The sequence below is a fragment of the Megascapheus bottae genome, chromosome 8 (assembly GCF_031878675.1).
Source record: "Megascapheus bottae isolate mThoBot1 chromosome 8, mThoBot2.hap1, whole genome shotgun sequence".
NCBI lineage: Eukaryota > Metazoa > Chordata > Mammalia > Rodentia > Geomyidae > Megascapheus > Megascapheus bottae.
Window position 1 is genome coordinate 55,692,699 of NC_143516.1, and position 16,640 is coordinate 55,709,338.

The following is a 16,640-nucleotide window of genomic DNA, read 5'->3' on the forward strand; positions in this document are numbered from 1 at the left end:
GTCTGTCTGTCTCTCTTTCTCACACACACACACACCACAACTGGAATAATGAGTAAAATACTGTCAAATCTTCTTGTGACATTTCCGGGTACACCTTCTTCTGAACCATCCTTTTCCTGTAGAATTTTCATTGCCCTAAAACACATTTTATTCCCTCTGCTTAAACTAAACTGATTTTGATGCCCTAGTCCCGACTCAAACAGTCCCAGACCACCAGGAACAACAAACCTGCCAAACTACTGTCAAAGGCCAGTGTACTGACCTAATGAGGGAAAATGGTGACTAGAGGAGCTGAGGGTGTCTCATAAAACAAATGACAGATTTGTAGTTCTAGGAATAGCTACAGATGAAATTTAAAGGAGACTGTTTTGACAGACTCAAAGCACAGCTCCATGTAAATAGGTCCACATCTCAGAACTGGCTGGGCACAGTGACCCATGCCTATGATCCCAGCTTCACGAAAGGCATAGGTAGGAGAATTGCCATTCTACACTCATCAGGCAGAAGTGTCATGTCCTATCTGAAAATGACTGAAGCAAAAAAGAGCTAGAGACATGGCTCAAGCCTTTAGAGCTCTGAGTTCAAACTCTAGTGCTCTCCAAAACATACAAAGGGCGCGGCACTTTAACCACTAGGCCGAACTGCTGGCCCCTGCTGCCAGCTTTTTCATCAGTATTTTTCTAGTGGTTAAAGCGCTTGCCTAGCATGCACGAAGACCCAGGTTCAATTCCTCAGTACCACATACATAGAAAAAAGCCGGAAGTGGTGCTGAGGCTCAAGTGGTAGAGCTCTAGCCTTGAGAAAGTCCAAGGACAGTGCTCAAGCCCTGAGCTCAAGGCCAGGACTGGCAAAAAACAAAAACAAACAAACAAACAAAAAAGCATACAAAGGGAGTATTCTTGGGATTCCATTTCTTGGAAACTGCAAGGTTACTCGATATGTGGAATGTCATAGTGTTTAACTGGAAATAAGTCTCATGGACTTTAGTGCTGGGCTGGTTTTGAACCACAATCCTCAGATCTCAGCCTCCTGAGTAGCTAGGATTACAGGCATGAGACACCGTGCTCAGCTTACTGATAAGAGTTTTAAACGTAAGTTCCATCACAGTGTGTAATTTATTTTTATTGTATTTTATTGTTGTGGTGATACAAATAGTGGTTACAGTTACATTCATCAGGTAGTGGGTACATCTTAAACAAGAAACAATTTTTTAAGAAATAAAATTTTTAATAATGATAAAATCTGCTTTCCATTTTCTCCTTTCCAGTTTGATAAAGATTATTTTATATGATCAGAGGCACACAGACATTGCACTTTTGTGTTCCTCCCCTAAAAGTGTCTTCCTTTGGCCTCGTTGTGTGTGACTGACAGTCTTGTATAATTTACCCTGTCTAGCTTCCACAGATGAGAGAAAACATGCATCCGAAAGAAAAGTTTTCAGGGAGATAGAAAATAAACATTCAAAAGTTGTGAGTACACTTTCCTACTTCAACAAATCCTTGGCAGAAATACTATTTCCTGTTAACATTGGACTGACTTTATCTCTGTTTATTAACCAAGCTCAATTAAGTGGCCAAGCAGATGTTTGGTCTTAACCTAATCTGAGCTACATTTTATGTTCCTGTTCTGAGTTGTCCCAAATCTTAGTGGAAAAGAAGTATAGACTTGACTATCTTTTAAATGCATGCCTAGCTTTCTTACGCCCAGTTAGAACAAGGATCAGCCGCCTTCAGCATGTACTCAGGTGGCCCATACCTGAGAAATCAGTCCTCCAGTGCTTTAGTCTGCTGTTGCTATTGTCACGTGACACATCCTGAGCTTCCTAACCTGTCACTAACTGCAGTATTTGCCTTGATACCCGTGGATTTCTGTTTCCAGTATGTCAGCTACCCCTGACTATGCATTATAGAAAAGGAAACCCAGAACCAGACCACTGGTAATAAGATAACTTAAGAAAAGGGCTGTACAGGACATAGATAAGAGGGTGACTCCTAAATTCAAATGTGCAAAGTGTTTAATAGAGTTTTCTTTTGTTTTGTGTTTGGGTTGGGTGTGAGGACTGAACTCAGGGCCTGGGCAGTGGTGCTTGGGAATGAACTCGGGGTGATATATTCTCACTTAGCTTTTCCACCTGAAGTGGATGCTCTACCAATTGATCATCAGCTGTTTGCTGATTGCTTGGTGATATGAGTTTCTCAGATTTATCTGCCCAGGCTCTCTGAATTTCAGTCTCAGCCTCCTGAGTAACTAGGACACAGGTATGTGCCACCAGTATCCAGCTCTATTTATTTATTTTTTGCCAGTCCTGGGGCTTGAACTCAGGGCCTGAACACTATCCCTGGGCTTTCTCAAGACTAGAGCTCTACCCCTTGAGCCACAGCACCACTTCTGGCTTTTTCTGTGCATGTGGCACCAAAGAATCAAACCCAGAGCTTTGTGTATGCTTGGTAAGCACTCTACCACTAGGCTACATTCCCAGCCCAGAACTCAGCTTTAATAGTTTATTAAACATGCTAATGTTTGACATCTACTAAACAACTAACCATAAGATATGTTTACACAAATCAGGTACCTAAATAAAACAGTTTCTCTAACAGTTGAAGTATATGCATTTCATTCTGCTATTAAGAAAGACATCCAGCCAGGAGTTTGGCCTAGGGGTAGAGTGCTTGCCTAGCAAGCACTAGACCCCGGTTAGATTCCTTGGTACATACATAGAAAACAAGGCCAGAAATGGTGCTGTGGGCTCAAGTAGTAGAGCTCTAACCTTGAAGAAAGCCCAAGGACAGTGCTCAGGCCCTGAGTTCAAGCCCCCAGACTGACAAAAAAATAAAATAAAATAAAGACATCCAATACCAATTTGTTAGGCATTGTTAATATAAAACATTCCTTTCCTGTGGTGGAATATGATGAAATAGCCAGAAGAAATGTTGTATTTTATGACTGAAAAAATGTAGATATGTGAAATGATGTAAAATGCAGAGTCCAGGAGAGTTAAATCATTGAAGTGCAAATGGTTCTTATTGAGCCTAAAGCCCTCTGTCTCCACTTCCTTTTCCAGTTATCATATCTTCCTTTTTCTTTTCCTGCCCAACAGTAACTGATATGCAATCTATATCCACTTCTACCATTTTCTGCTTAACTTGCTACCATCTGAATAGCCCCATCCGAAGAAGAACACTCAGAAGCCGCCTACCCAGTGATTCACTTGTCAGCATTCCTTCTCCTCTGTGTACTCAGCATCTATTGAAAGTCAGAAGGGCAATGATGGTCCTAGGCAGTAACTGGGGGCTAGAAAAGCAAAAGACGTAGAAAGCAGAGGAGCACTGGAAGGTCTCTCATCCCTCAACCTCTCCCATTCAAGCTTGTTATGACTCGTGGCATCTGCAAACCCTCTTGAAGGCCCAATGAGTTGCATGCTGTTAGTATCCCCACCTTTGATCTAAAGAGACTTCAGCAGAGAAAGATGAATAGAGCTAGATTGTTTTTCTCTTTCTCTGTCTTTCTTTTTTTCTTTTGTATCAGTACTGGGACTTGAACTCAAAACCTGGAGCTCTCCTTTGGCTTTTTCCCTCAAGGCTGACCCTCTCCCACTTGAGCCACACACTCACCTCCAAAGCTAGTGTGCTCTTGTATGAGCATGGAGATTCCCATTTGTCTTTTTCTACTTGGTGTCTGTTGGTCATCAAATTTGGTTTTCTCATTCTCCTCTATGGACCCACTTCCTGTGGTGATGTCTTCCCCAAATTACTTATGTCCAGCTCTAAGCCTTCTCACTCTTTACTAGGCTGGCTTTGAACCACAATCCTCAACTCTTAGCTTCCTGAGTAGATAGGTGTGAACCACCAGCACCTGGCTATTGCTTCTTTCTTTTTAAGGCTATTCATTCATCTGACATGCTACTATACAAATACCAGAGATGTAAAGATGACTAAAACATTTTCTAATTCCAAAAAATTCACAGACTAGGAATTGGAGGTATGGCTCAAGTGGTAAAGCAACAGGTTTGAGTGAGAAAGACAAGTGAGAGATCAAGGCTCTGAATTCAAGTCCTAATACTGAAACCATAAAAGAAAAAACAAAAATAATTGCAACCTAACTAAGGGATATAAACACCTAATAGCATGCCTATGCCCATTTAAATAATATAGTAAGAGTATGAGCAAAGTTCAATGGAGACACATGAAGAAATGCTCAACATCTCTGGTCATAAAAGAAATGCAAATCAAAACAACTCTAAGATTCCACCTCACTACAGTTAGAATGGCCAGGATCAGGAAAACTAATAAAAACAGATGCTGGAGGGGATGTGGCCAGGAGGGATCACTACTACACTGTTGGTGGGAGTGCAAACTCATTCAACCACTATGGAAAGCAGTATGGCAGTTCCTCAAAAGACTAAACATAGAACTCCCCTATGACCCAGCAATTCCACTACTTGGCATTTACCCAATCATCCAGAAACAAGGACATACTAAATCCACCAGCACAACAATGTTCATTGCAGCACTATTGACCATAGCAAAGATATGGAACCAACCCAGATGTCCTTCAGTTGATGAGTGGATCAACAAGATGTGGTATTTGTACAGAATGGAATTCTATGCTGCTGTCAGAAAGAATGACATTGCCCCATTTGTTAGGAAATGGAAAGACTTAGAAAAGATCATATTAAGTGAAGTAAGCCAGACTCAAAGGAACTTAGGTTCAATGGTTTCCCTCACTTGTCATAATCAGTAGAAACCTTGGGCTCTCCTGGCAGAGATTTGCAATAGAGCAAAACCTTGATACAAAAGGCATATAGTAGGACGCTAAATGAAAGGATCTCTAGGATATAGAAACATAAGCCATATAAAGAATGATTGTTGTTCTTAAGGTACTATGTTATCTCTCATCTCTTTTGCTGTCCCTTGGTTATCTCATATTGTTACCGTATCTCACTTTGTTACCTGATATATCGGATATATTTGTATTTGGTTATTTGAAATTGGATTGGGAAGGGGGGAAAACAAAATGAGGGGTGGGGGTGTGGGGGAGAGAAATGGGGACCAAGACATGTGAAAAGGTATCAATGTATGGGAATTAATGCACCATCTATCTGACAAATATCATGTAACCCTTCTATTAATTATAATAATAAATATATGAAAAAATAAAAATAAAAGACAAAAAAAACTTCAATGGAAACCTAAAGACTGGTATAACTAATTTTTCCTAGTTGATGAGAAAAGCTTTCATAGAAAACATGGAATCCATGCATGTGGGGCATCATGAAGAACATTCCAGGAGAAAGCAGCTATGAAAGGCCACAATTTCTGTGAAGACTTTAGAGCCTAAGTGGCTAACACATATGGAAACAGTAGGACACAGGAAGAATATGGGACTGAAAATAAAAGGAGAGAAATTTTTTGAAAAGTTTTACATAATATGGAAAGGAAAGGGATTGATTTTGGCAGTACTTAGGTTTGAACTCAGGAACTCATGTAATAAGAGTTTTTTATTTTGTTTTTTTGTTCTTGTTTTCCTTATCTTTAGGTAGCAGGAAAAAAAAAGTGTCTTGGTGAGTTCTTAAGCAAAGGAAATGCAGCTGGAGTGAGGAATCCAGGTGTCGTGTGTGTGTGTGTGTGTGTGTGTGTGTGTGTGTGTGAGAGAGAGAGAGAGAGAGAGAGAGAGAGAGAGAGAGAGAGAGAGAGAGAGAGAGAGAGGGGAGAGGGTAGGAAGAAAGGAGGGGAAGAGAGGGAGAGGGGGAGGGGGAGAGAGGGAGAGGGGGACTAATTTTGCCTAGGACTGACTCCACCATGATCCTCAGCTCTCAACTTTTTGCGTAGCTAGGATTATAGGCATGAGACACCAGCTTCTAGCATCATCATGCATTAGGAAACATTTCCTAAATTATCTTGTGAAAAATAGAGGACAACACTGAGGCATGGTGGCAGTGGGGACAATAGGAATGCCTGGATCGCCAGGACAAGTCACTCCAAATGAGCAGGGCTTGGAAATTATCTTCATTCAGGGACTGTGGGAGAAAGCCAGCCTAGAAAGCTCTTTTAACTTAGGTCATCAACAGTTGGGGATGCACTTCACCACAGAGGACATTCACTGTAAAGGAGAAACAAGTGCAGACAAGTGATCATTGCAGCCTGTGACCTCCTGAAATGAGAGTGGCCCTCCTAATCTTTGATAAAGGAGCCACAAATACTGGTTGGAACAAAGACAGCCTCTTCAACAAATGGTGCTGGCAGAACTGGCTACATACATTGAAAACTAAAGTTGAATCCTTGTCTGTCTCCCTGCACCAGAATCAACTCCAAATGGATCAAAGACCTTGAGGTAAAAGCAGATACTCTGAAGATCTTACAGGAAGAAATAGGAGACACACTTGGCAAGGATCAAAACTTTCTTCATAAAGGCTCAGAAACACAACAAATCAAAAAAGTTTGGACCAATGGGAGTGCATTAAACTGCAGAGTTAGTATATGGCAAAGGACATAGCCAGCAGGGGAAGCCCACAGAGTGGGAAACAAATTTCACTTGCCATATAACAGACAAAGGTCTTATATCTAAAATATGCCTACAGCTCAAGAAATTAAATCTTCCCTGCTGGACACGGTAGCTCACGCCTGTAACCCTAGCAATCAGGAGCCTGAGATCTGAGGATCACAGTTCAAAGCCACCCTGGGCTTTGAAGTCCATGAGACACTTATCTCCAATTAACCACTAGAAAACTGGAAGTGGGGGGCTTGGGGATTTAGCTCAGTGGAAGAGCCATTGCCTAGCAAGTGCAAGGCCCTGAGTTTGGTCCTCAGCTCTGGGAAAAGCAAAGCTAAGAAAACTAAAAGTGGGCTGTTGCTCAAGGAGTAGGGCAGTAGCCTTGAATGAAGAGCTCAGGGACTGTGCCCAGGACCAGAATTTAAGCTCCATGACCAACCAAAAAAAAGAAAAAAGAAAAAAAGAAAGAAAGAAAGAAAGAAAGAAAGAAAGAAAGAAATTAAATCTTCCAGAAACAAACCTTCAAAGAAACAACTATCTGTTAAAAGTTGGGCTAATGACTTAGAGCCTTCACTGAAGAGAAAATAAGAAGGGTCTATACACACATGAAGAAATGCTGGCATCTCTGGCCATAAAAGAAATGCAAATCAAAACAACCTTGAGATTCTACCTCACCCTAGTTAGAACAGCGATTATCAAGAAATTTAATAACAACCAATGCTGGCAGGGTTGTGGTCAAAAGGGATCACTACTGCACTGTTGGTGGGAGTGTAAACTTGTCCAACCACTATGGAAAGCAGTATAGCGGTTCCTCAAAAGACTAAACATAGGGGGCCGGGAGTTTGGCCTAGTGGTTAAAGTGCTTGCCTAGCATGCATGAAGACCCGGGTTCGATTCCTCGGTACCACATACATAGAAAAAAGCCAGAAGTGGTGCTGAGGCTCAAGTGGTAGAGCTCTAGCCTTGAGAAAGTCCAAGGACAGTGCTCAGGCCCTGAGCTCAAGCCCAGGACTGGCAAAAAAAAAAAAAAAAAAAAAAGACTAAACATAGAGCTCCCCTATGACCCAGCAATTCTGCTCTAGGCAGTTGTTGTGCCCTAAGATGGGGTCCCCAAAGAAAACCACCGAGATAGAGGCGTCTGAAATGCAAAATCAAGGTTTATTGCAGGTTACTAGCCAGGCCGGGTACTCTTCCACCCACACCCAGTGAGTCGGGAGGAGGAGTTGTTAATCAGGGTTTACATAGTCTTTTTAAAGGCAAAAATCACAGGTTTGCACCCATCAGGTGGTCGAGTGAGATAAGATAGGGATTAGGGAGCTTCCCAGGCTGGTGGAAACTGACAGAAAGTTCTCACGCCGGTTGGGTCCCATTCAACTGTCAGATAGTTGTTTTATGGCTTGGGAAGCAAATGCTATATGATGCTATACGTGCAGTCTAAGCAGTCTAATTTTGACACAAAATAGGTTAGTTCCTGGAGCTTATGGACACCTGTGCGAACAATGGCTGACTGGGGTTCAGAAGTTTCTCTTTGTGCAGCCTCTCGGTTCTTGGAAATTTTTCGAATTGGAGGTTTTTTTATTCTGTTTACTGAAGGGGAATAATTTTGGGTCTGGGGATAGTTATTTTTCATCTCTATACATTTACCCAAATATCCAGAAATAAGGACATACTAAGCCTGCCAGCATAACCATGTTCATTGCAGCATTATTCACCATAGCTAAGATATGGAACTAACCCAGATGCCCCTCAGTAGATGCATAGATCATGAAGATGTGGTATATTTATACCATGGAAGTCCATGCTGCCATCAGAAAGAACGACATCACCCCATTTGTAAGGAAATGGAAAGACTTGGAAAAAAATCATATTAAGTGAAGTGAGCCAGACTCAAAAGAACATAGGCTCCATGGTTTCCCTCATTTGTAACAATCAGTATATGTTTAGGATTCTCCTAACATGATTATGATAGCTCAAACGTTATGTACATATGTCCATATTGGATACAGCTAAGGTAAATGCACTCCAAGATATGGAAGCAAGAGGTTTATCTTTGTGATTGTTGTTCTCAGTGTACTATGTGAAGCTATTTCTTTTTTTCTTCTTTTCCTTTTAAGGTTTATCTCATGTTGTTATTGTATCTGCCTTTGGTACTTGGTACATTGTATATACGTTTATTTGTGTATTTGAAAAAGGGAAGGTAAGGGAAAAACAAGATGTTCCAGAAGTGATGTACCCACTACCTGATGAGTGTAACTGCGACCCCTCTGTACATCACCCCAACAATAAAATAAAATAAATGAGTGTCCATCAGCTATAAGGTGATAGCCCAGAAATCTTTAGCTGGATGGAGCTTGGACAGCCAGGGCACTGAGAGAAGCTGTGTGTCATCTGAGGGTGGCTCCTCCCTCACATACTGCTGAGCTTACCAAGTGACCTTGAGAGGTCAGGTTGTGGCCTGCTCTTGTTTCTCCATATTATATAGACAGCTTCCAGGCTGTCTTGCCCTGACTGACTCCATTGCATGAAAAGCAGTTTGCAAACTCTGAGGCAGAATGAGTGTCCATTTCTTTTTTGCCAGCCCTGGGCTTGAGCTCCAGGCCTGAGCACTGTCCTTGGGCTTTCTCAAAGCTAGAACCCTAAACTTGACCCACAGCACCACTTCCAGCTTTTTTATGTGTGTGGTACTAAGGAATTGAACCTAGCTCTTCGTGCATGCAAGGCAAGCACTCTACCACTAGGCCACTGTCCTGGCCCTCCATCTTATTTGTGTAAGTAAGCAACACCTTCCTAGCATGACCATGGGCCAGAGATGGATGAGTAACTGAGGCAAATAAGAACTTAACAAATTAAATTGCAGTGGGGGAGTGGCTCAAGTTGAGAGAACCAGCAGTGAACAAAAACAGCCAAGACAGACTGTGAGGCTCTGAGTTCAAATCCTAGTACCAGCACAAAATAATAAAACTAACAAAACATTTGCCAAATTAAATTGGGAACATATAGGCTTACCAAAGCCACATCAGAAAAGCCAGCGCCTGAAATGATGGACACTGCAGAGCAACAGATGATGCAAGCCATCGTTTCATCTAATCTATAAGGAGCCACAACCTGACCCCGGAGTCCACAGCACCCACTGACCAGTCGTCGACCATCCAGAGCCTGTGTCACAGGGTAGACAAGCACCATTCCAGCTTGATGAGAACACTTGAACTGCCTGTTTCTCAGAATCCAGTAAGCTTTAGCTCCTGAGTACGGAAGCACTGTGTGTCTTGGGCCAACACTGTGTCTTGAGTCACCACAGTTTTGGCAGCCCTGTGCAAGAACAATTGTGTGTGTTGCTACATCCACATCTTGTTTTCCCACCCACAGTGACTTTCCATGGGTACTGGGACTTGAACTCAAGACTTCAACTCTTTCTCAGCTTTTTCACTCTAGGCTGATATACTCTACCACTTGAGCCAAGCCTTTACTTCCAACCTTTTGCTGGATTTTTGGAGATAAAAGTCCCTCAGGTTTATCTGCCTGGTTCTCATGATTCTCAGATCTCAGTCCTTTGTGTAGCTAGAATTATAGGCATAAACCACTAGTGCTCAGGAAAAATGTTTTACATTTTTAGAAGTTTTTTTTGGTGTGTCCTGGGGCTTGAACTCAGGGCCTGGATATCCTAGAGCTTTCTCAAACTAGCACTCTACCACTTGAACCCCAGTATCACTTCCAGTCTTTTTCTGTGTATGTGATACCAAGGAATCTAACTCAGGGCTCAATGCATGCTAGGCAAGCACTCTACCACTAGGCCACACACTCCTGGCCCCCATTTTTAGAGTTTTAATATTAATTGGGATTTTAGAAATAAAATCTTCTAATGATAATGTAGCAATATATTCCCACAATGTCAATCTTGATGTTGCGCAATCCATTCTTTTCCGGTGTGTGTGTGTGTGTGTGTGTGTGTGTGTGTGTGTGTGTGTGTGTGTGTGTGTGTGTGTGTGTGTGTGTGTGTCAGTCCTGGGGCTTGAACTCAGGACTTGGGCACTGTCCCTGGGCAATTTAGCTCAAGGCTGGGCATACTAACATTTGAGCCATAGCTCTACTTCCAGCTAATTGGAAATAAGATTCTCCCACACTTTCCTGTCTGAGCTTTGAACGGTGATCTTCAGATTTCAGCCTTCTGAGTAACTAGGATTACAGGCATGAGCCACCAGTGCCCTACCTAAATTTTTAGTGTTTTAATATTAAATAAGACTTTAGAAACAAAGTTCCCTAGCAATAAGCATCTTGAAATTTGTATTTTATATTACCTCTACAGCATCATGATGTCAATCAGTATGCCACAAACCCTTTTCTAAAGAGAAGTCAAAAGATAAATGGACATCATTTTACTCATTGATTTTAATTTTCAATGAAATAATTAACCTGGAGTTTTTCATAGCAGTTGTGCAGATTATGGGAAACCCATAAATATTCACACAAGCAGGGAATGTTTATGAATTAGGTTAAGACACTAATGGACATTAAAATTCACAGAAGTACAAGTACTTATCAGTATCTTTCCATAGCTCCACAAATGCTGCCATCTAGGTTTCATCAACAGCTCGAGTGAGGTTGACCTTGACCTCACGGGTGGTTTTGATCTTTCCACGCAGGCCCGCTAAGTAAATCTGTGGCCTGGGTACACCAGTGCTGTTTTGCTTCATGGTCTGTGTACTCACGTCTTTGGAAGGATATACCTGTGAGTAATTGTCTCTTCTCATGTGACTCAGATTAGTCTGTACTGAGTGAGTCATTTTCTGACGCAAATTAGCCTAAGTGGAAAGAGAAAACAGAAGTGATGTTTCTTTAACAAATTATAGAAAAGATTATCAAGCACTAAGAAACACAACCAAGAAAGTAAACATAAACATTCAAACATTCAAAAGTCTAGAAGGTAATAGAAAATATCCTGTCTGGGTATGGTAGCTCATGCTTATACTTCCAGCTACTTGGAAGATAGAAATAAGAGAATCCTGTGTTGAGGTTGGTCTGTGCAAAAAGTCAGTGAGATCTTAATTCAAAGAACAAATCAGATGTGGTAGTTCATACTTGAAATCCCAGCTCAAAGTAGTACAAAATAATAAATCATTGTTGAAGAGACTGGCCTGGATGAAGGTGTGAGACCCTCTCTGAAAAGCAAACTAAAAGCAAAAAGGGCTGGGAGACAGGGCCCACTTGGTAGAGTGCACACACAAAAAATTATTTTTCCTTATTAAGTAGGAAAACAGAGAATTTTGAAAGAAGGAAAACAGCAGATTCAGAGTTACAGTGAACTCAGACCTTGAGATTCATAAAGCTTGGCTTTTTTCACAATAACAGTGTGACTTATTTTTGGCAGTACTAGTACTGAGCCCTAACATTTCAAAGTGGATGGCCACAGAGAAAATCCTCTTAGCCCCAGAGAAGGGTGGTAGCTTTTCCCAGCCAGATATTTCCCATGATCAACAGTAAGCAGGTGAGTGTTTCGTTTACTGACAGACTGATGAGTGTTTTGTGTTTTGTGCACTGATAGACTAGTTGAGTGTCTTGTGTCCTGTGCAGTTGAAACAGACACCTGTTGAGTGTCTTGTCTTGTGTCTGGTGCACCGATTGAAACAGATTGGTGAGCATTTGGTGAAACAGGCTGGTGTGAGCCGGCCTTGGATAGGTTCGTGGGTGAGTTGGACGTGGCTGAACACACCAACCTGAGTGGTGGTGAGATGCTGTATCACTGTTGGACCAACTGAATCTAGTTGGCACCAGTTGAAACAGACTGATGAGGTGTCCCACGTTCCAACTGAAACAGGCTGACACCAGTTACACTGGTGTTTTATGTTCTGTGTACAAAATGAACCTGAATTGAAACTGAACTGACTTTGGGTGGGTTTGAGTCCCACCCAAGTTTGTGTGGTCACTTGTTTGTCTTTGTGCATAGCTGTTTTCCATTTACCAATGGGACAACATGGGACAACTGACATCAGTCTCTACCCTAGTGGAATTAATGCTTGAATGTTTCTTATTTCAGTAGAGCCAGTGCTCATAGGCCATCTATGGACTCCGGGGAGCTTGAAGGGCAGGAGTTCAATGTAAACTGGCCATCCGAGGGCTCCTTTAATCTACTTCTTTATGCAGTTCATAGGATCATCTTTGGGGAGCCAGCCCCCAAAATCAGATCCCCTAGTTCTTTAGAAGCACGGGAGACTCCAAGATAACTTAACCCCTCCTTTTTCTGGAAACCCCAGGTTTTAACTCCTTGAGTCTATTTTCTTTATTCACTAACCCACTTGGAATGGTTGACAGTAGGTTTTACAGATCCTCTTTATCTCCGAGGAGTGAGATTGGAGGGGTCAGGTGGTTTCAAAGCTGCATGCCACAATCACCTTCTAGGAGACTGAAACCAGTGTGGCAGAACAGCAGCCTAAAGCCTGCCCTTGGCAAAATCCAGTCAGTTCATCTTTACCTTCAAATGAACAGCCCCAGAAGGTTTGCTTCTCTAGCCAGCTAACCTGGACTAAGGCTTCTGCAAGGTTTCAAGAACTCTTCTCAACTCTTTGAAGGCCCAAGTCAAGACCTGGCAGCTTTTTGCACAAAACATCCAGAAGTAACTCCTGCAATGGTGATGACCTCCTCCTTATAGCCTCAAGCAAGGAGGTTTGTGAGTAGGCTACCCTAGTCTTGCTCAAACAGCTTGAGCATTTGATCTACAAGGTATCAGTTAAGAAAGCACAACTTTGTGGGCCGGGAGTTTGGCTTAGTGGTAGAGGGCTTGCCTAGCATGCATGAAGGCCTGGGTTCAATTCCTCAGTACCACATACATAGAAAAAGGTGGAACTGGTGCTGAGGCTCAAGTGGTAGAGCTCTAGCTTTGAGAAAGTCCAAGGACAGGCCCTAAACTCCAGCCCAGGACTGGCAAAAAAACAAACAAACAAACAAACAAACAAACAAAAGGAAGTACAACTTTGCATTCCAGGCTACTTATCTGGGCTATGCAAACCCTGTCCAAAAAGAGAATTGAAGCCATTCTAAAGATACTTCCCTTTCAACCAGGATTTGTTGAAGTAGCTAAGCTTTTGTATTTGACTTCCACTGGTGGAGATACTCCCCTAAGTTGGGGAGGAGCAACAGGCCTTTGACTCATTAAAGCAGGCACTGATATTGGTACCAGCCTTGACCCTTCCCTATTTTCAAAAGTCTTTCTAGCTTTCCATCTCTGAGCAAAGGGGTATAGTAAAAGCAGAATTGATTGCCCTAAAGCTGGAAGGACAAAAGGAAAGACTAGAAACTTCTTCACGGATAGCAGATAGGCTTTTGCCACAGCTTATGTCCATGCAGTACTATACAGAGAAAGAGGCCGATTAACGTCAGCAGGAAAACCATGTGGAAGACATCTCAGCCATGTTGGATAGTCTGGCTCCCCGGAAGGTGACCATTATACACTGCCCAGGCCACAAAAGGAATGGATCCCTGGAGGAAAGGAGAAACAAGGATATTGACAAAACAGCTAGGCCGACAGCAAAAGGAGAGGAAAAGCCTATCGATGTTTCAGTCATGACCCCTCTTCCAGGGTTCGAAGACCAGAGTTCGATTACTCAGTACCGCATATACAGAAAAAGCCACGAGGGTGCTGTGGCTCAGGTGGTAGAATTTTAGCCTCGAGAAAGCCTAAGGACAGCGTCCAGGCCCTGAGATGAAGCCCTATCACCGACCAAGTGAGATCTGGTATTTTAAGGCATAAAGCTGTTTACACTATAATCAGGTTATTCAGGCTTAAGAAAAAAAGCATCAGAGAATTTGGGATTTATTTCCTTTGGCTAAAATCTGGGGTCAAGAATTATTAGGAAAATGAAGGCGACAGGCCAGACTTGATCTTCCACAGGCGAGGACTTACTGAGACAGAGCAGTAAGGAACACAGCCTTCTCTCAGGCTTGGAGACTGTCCCAGCTAGAAGCAAGAGTTGGGTTTTTGTGAGGTCTAAATAAGGAGATAAAGGGACATGAAGGGCTTCTCTGCTGAGCCCACGATGGTATGTTTACAGCTAGGCTTGGATAGATTGCCCTGCTCGGGACAAGCAGTCTGCACTGGGGTGGCGGGCCTGGTGTCTATGCACCTGGGAAAACCCGGGGAGGGATAATCCTTCAAGTATCAGAAATTTAAATGTGAAGGTCTACTAGTGCAGAAACTTACTCTGTTCTGGGCATCTAAAACCACTTGGGTATCTAAGTATCAAGAGAAACGGACAGGCCTAAGAGAAGTCCACACATGGTAGACGAGAATAAGCTGGCATGAAGACAGCTCATCTAAACCTTGTTGAACTCAGTTGGGCTGAGTGGACCAACTTCATTCTTTTTCCTTGCAGACATGACATTGGAAATCTGATGTGGATGATGACTTGGATTTCCAAAAATTTCCCCCTAGGAAACTAAAAAGAGGGTTAAAGGTTTAAAAAAGTTAAGTCTATCTGTGTGATGTAATTTGTTCTCAATATCATTTGGTACTTGAATATATTTCTTTTAAGTGAGGCATATGCTATGGAATTCTTAGTACAGTGATGGTGCTTGTAATTCTTACAAGCACCCCAAAATGGTTCCATAACTCTGTGTTGCTCCCCTCTCTACCCATTCTATGTATCCAAAAATGGAATATAAAGGACTGACTTTCATCCTGTTTTTCCCAATTCATGCAGATAACCAGGTAAGCCACCAGACTGCCTGACTCCAGCAGGGTAAGTTATCTAAGCCTAGCTGTAAGCATCCCATTGCAACTCCAACCAGGAAGGCCCTAGACCCCTTAACCCAATGGCTTTTGTATTTGACTTCTGCCCCCCACTTGCTTAGACCCCATGAAACCCCAGCTCCTGTCCCAGCTTAGCTGTACAACCTCCAATCCCACGGGAAGGTCTCTGCCCCTTGCTGGTCCTCAGTCCTCACCTGTTAACGATCTAGACCAGCTATTCCTTTTCCATTCTCCATTTTCCTAACACTATAGTTTAAAATAGTAATAACCTGGCAAGCTTAGCTGCCAAATTCTGTTCTGTAAAAATGCGTAACCTGCTCAACTACCTACGTGTGGTTCCGATCACCTGCGTGTGGTTCCATCCTTGTGGTTATTGACTGGGTGACGTCACACGACGACGACCACCTGTGTATGTAGTTCAGCTCACCTGCAAGTGATGTTTACCTTTAATAGCTCAGCCCCACAAGCTCAGGGCTGCTCTCTATCAGCCCGAGGTAGAGAGTAGCCACTGCACTGCTGTTAAAATGACTCCCAGCTCAGTTCACTGAGTGCTGGTGACTCAGTTACTGGGACTGTTGAGGTTCCCCCTAAATGGCTGGGATATTACAAAAAAAGTTTTTATAATCTTCTGTTTTTGATACTGGGTCTTGTCTCTTAGCTTTTTAATTCAAGGATGGCATTCTACCACTTGAGCCATAGCCCCATTTCCTTTAGTGTCGCAATGTCACAATTTAAGCTGCACATTATAAATAATGCTAATTTTCATCTTAGCAAAGAACTGTAGAATTTATAAATAACTTACCAAAGACGAGCAACAGCCTATAAAAATTCCCCAACCAACTAATTTAGCAAGTCCTGCTACACACCAGTTTTATGGCTTTTCTTCTTAATTCCCACTCGTTCCACTCGTAGGCCCGCACGATGTTGGGTGGCAGTATGTGTGTGTCGGTCTGGGTGCTGCTTTCACACTTGGTGATCGGCTTTATGTAATGTTTGTCGATATCTCTCATCTAAAAAATGGAGTTTTGTAGTTAGTGCTTGTGAAGAGTAAAACACTTAAGTTGAGCTGGGCACCAGTGCCTCATGCCTGCAGCTGAGGTTCAAGAAAGCCAGCCTGGTCAGGATCATCCATTAGACTTGTGTCCAGTTAACCACCAAAAGCCAAAGGAGATCTGTGGCTCAAGAGAGCTCACCTTGAAAACAACAGTTCGGGACAGTGCTCAGCCCTGAGTTCAACTCCTAGGACGGGCATGAAAACTGAAAACCCATTAAGTTGGACACTTGGTATCCTCCTGAATAACTAATTCAAAGCCAGCATAGGCAGACAAGTCCAACAGACTCTTATCTCTACAGAAAGCTGGACGTAGAGGTGTGACTCAAGTGATAGAGTGCCAGCCTCAAGTGAAAAAGC

The 16,640-nt window shown here is 42.6% G+C and overlaps 1 protein-coding gene across 4 annotated transcripts in view; it reads right to left on the reverse strand.

The window, feature by feature from the left end:
* Window positions 1-10,855: 10,855 nt before the first annotated feature.
* The window catches only part of Cfap206 (cilia and flagella associated protein 206), a 45,939-nt gene continuing 40,154 nt past the window's right edge, over window positions 10,856-16,640 (reverse strand). For 3 of the 4 annotated variants that reach the window (XM_090338462.1, XM_090338460.1, XM_090338463.1), the window contains exons 12-13: window positions 16,096-16,239; window positions 10,856-11,288 (exon numbers count right to left, since the gene is read on the reverse strand). In XM_090338462.1, coding sequence (XP_090194588.1) covers window positions 11,061-11,288; window positions 16,096-16,239 — 372 coding nt within the window. In that variant the 3' untranslated portion in view covers window positions 10,856-11,060. Of the gene's footprint in view, window positions 11,289-16,031; window positions 16,240-16,640 lie in introns of all 4 variants that reach the window. The other variant, XM_090338464.1, reaches the window with a different exon arrangement.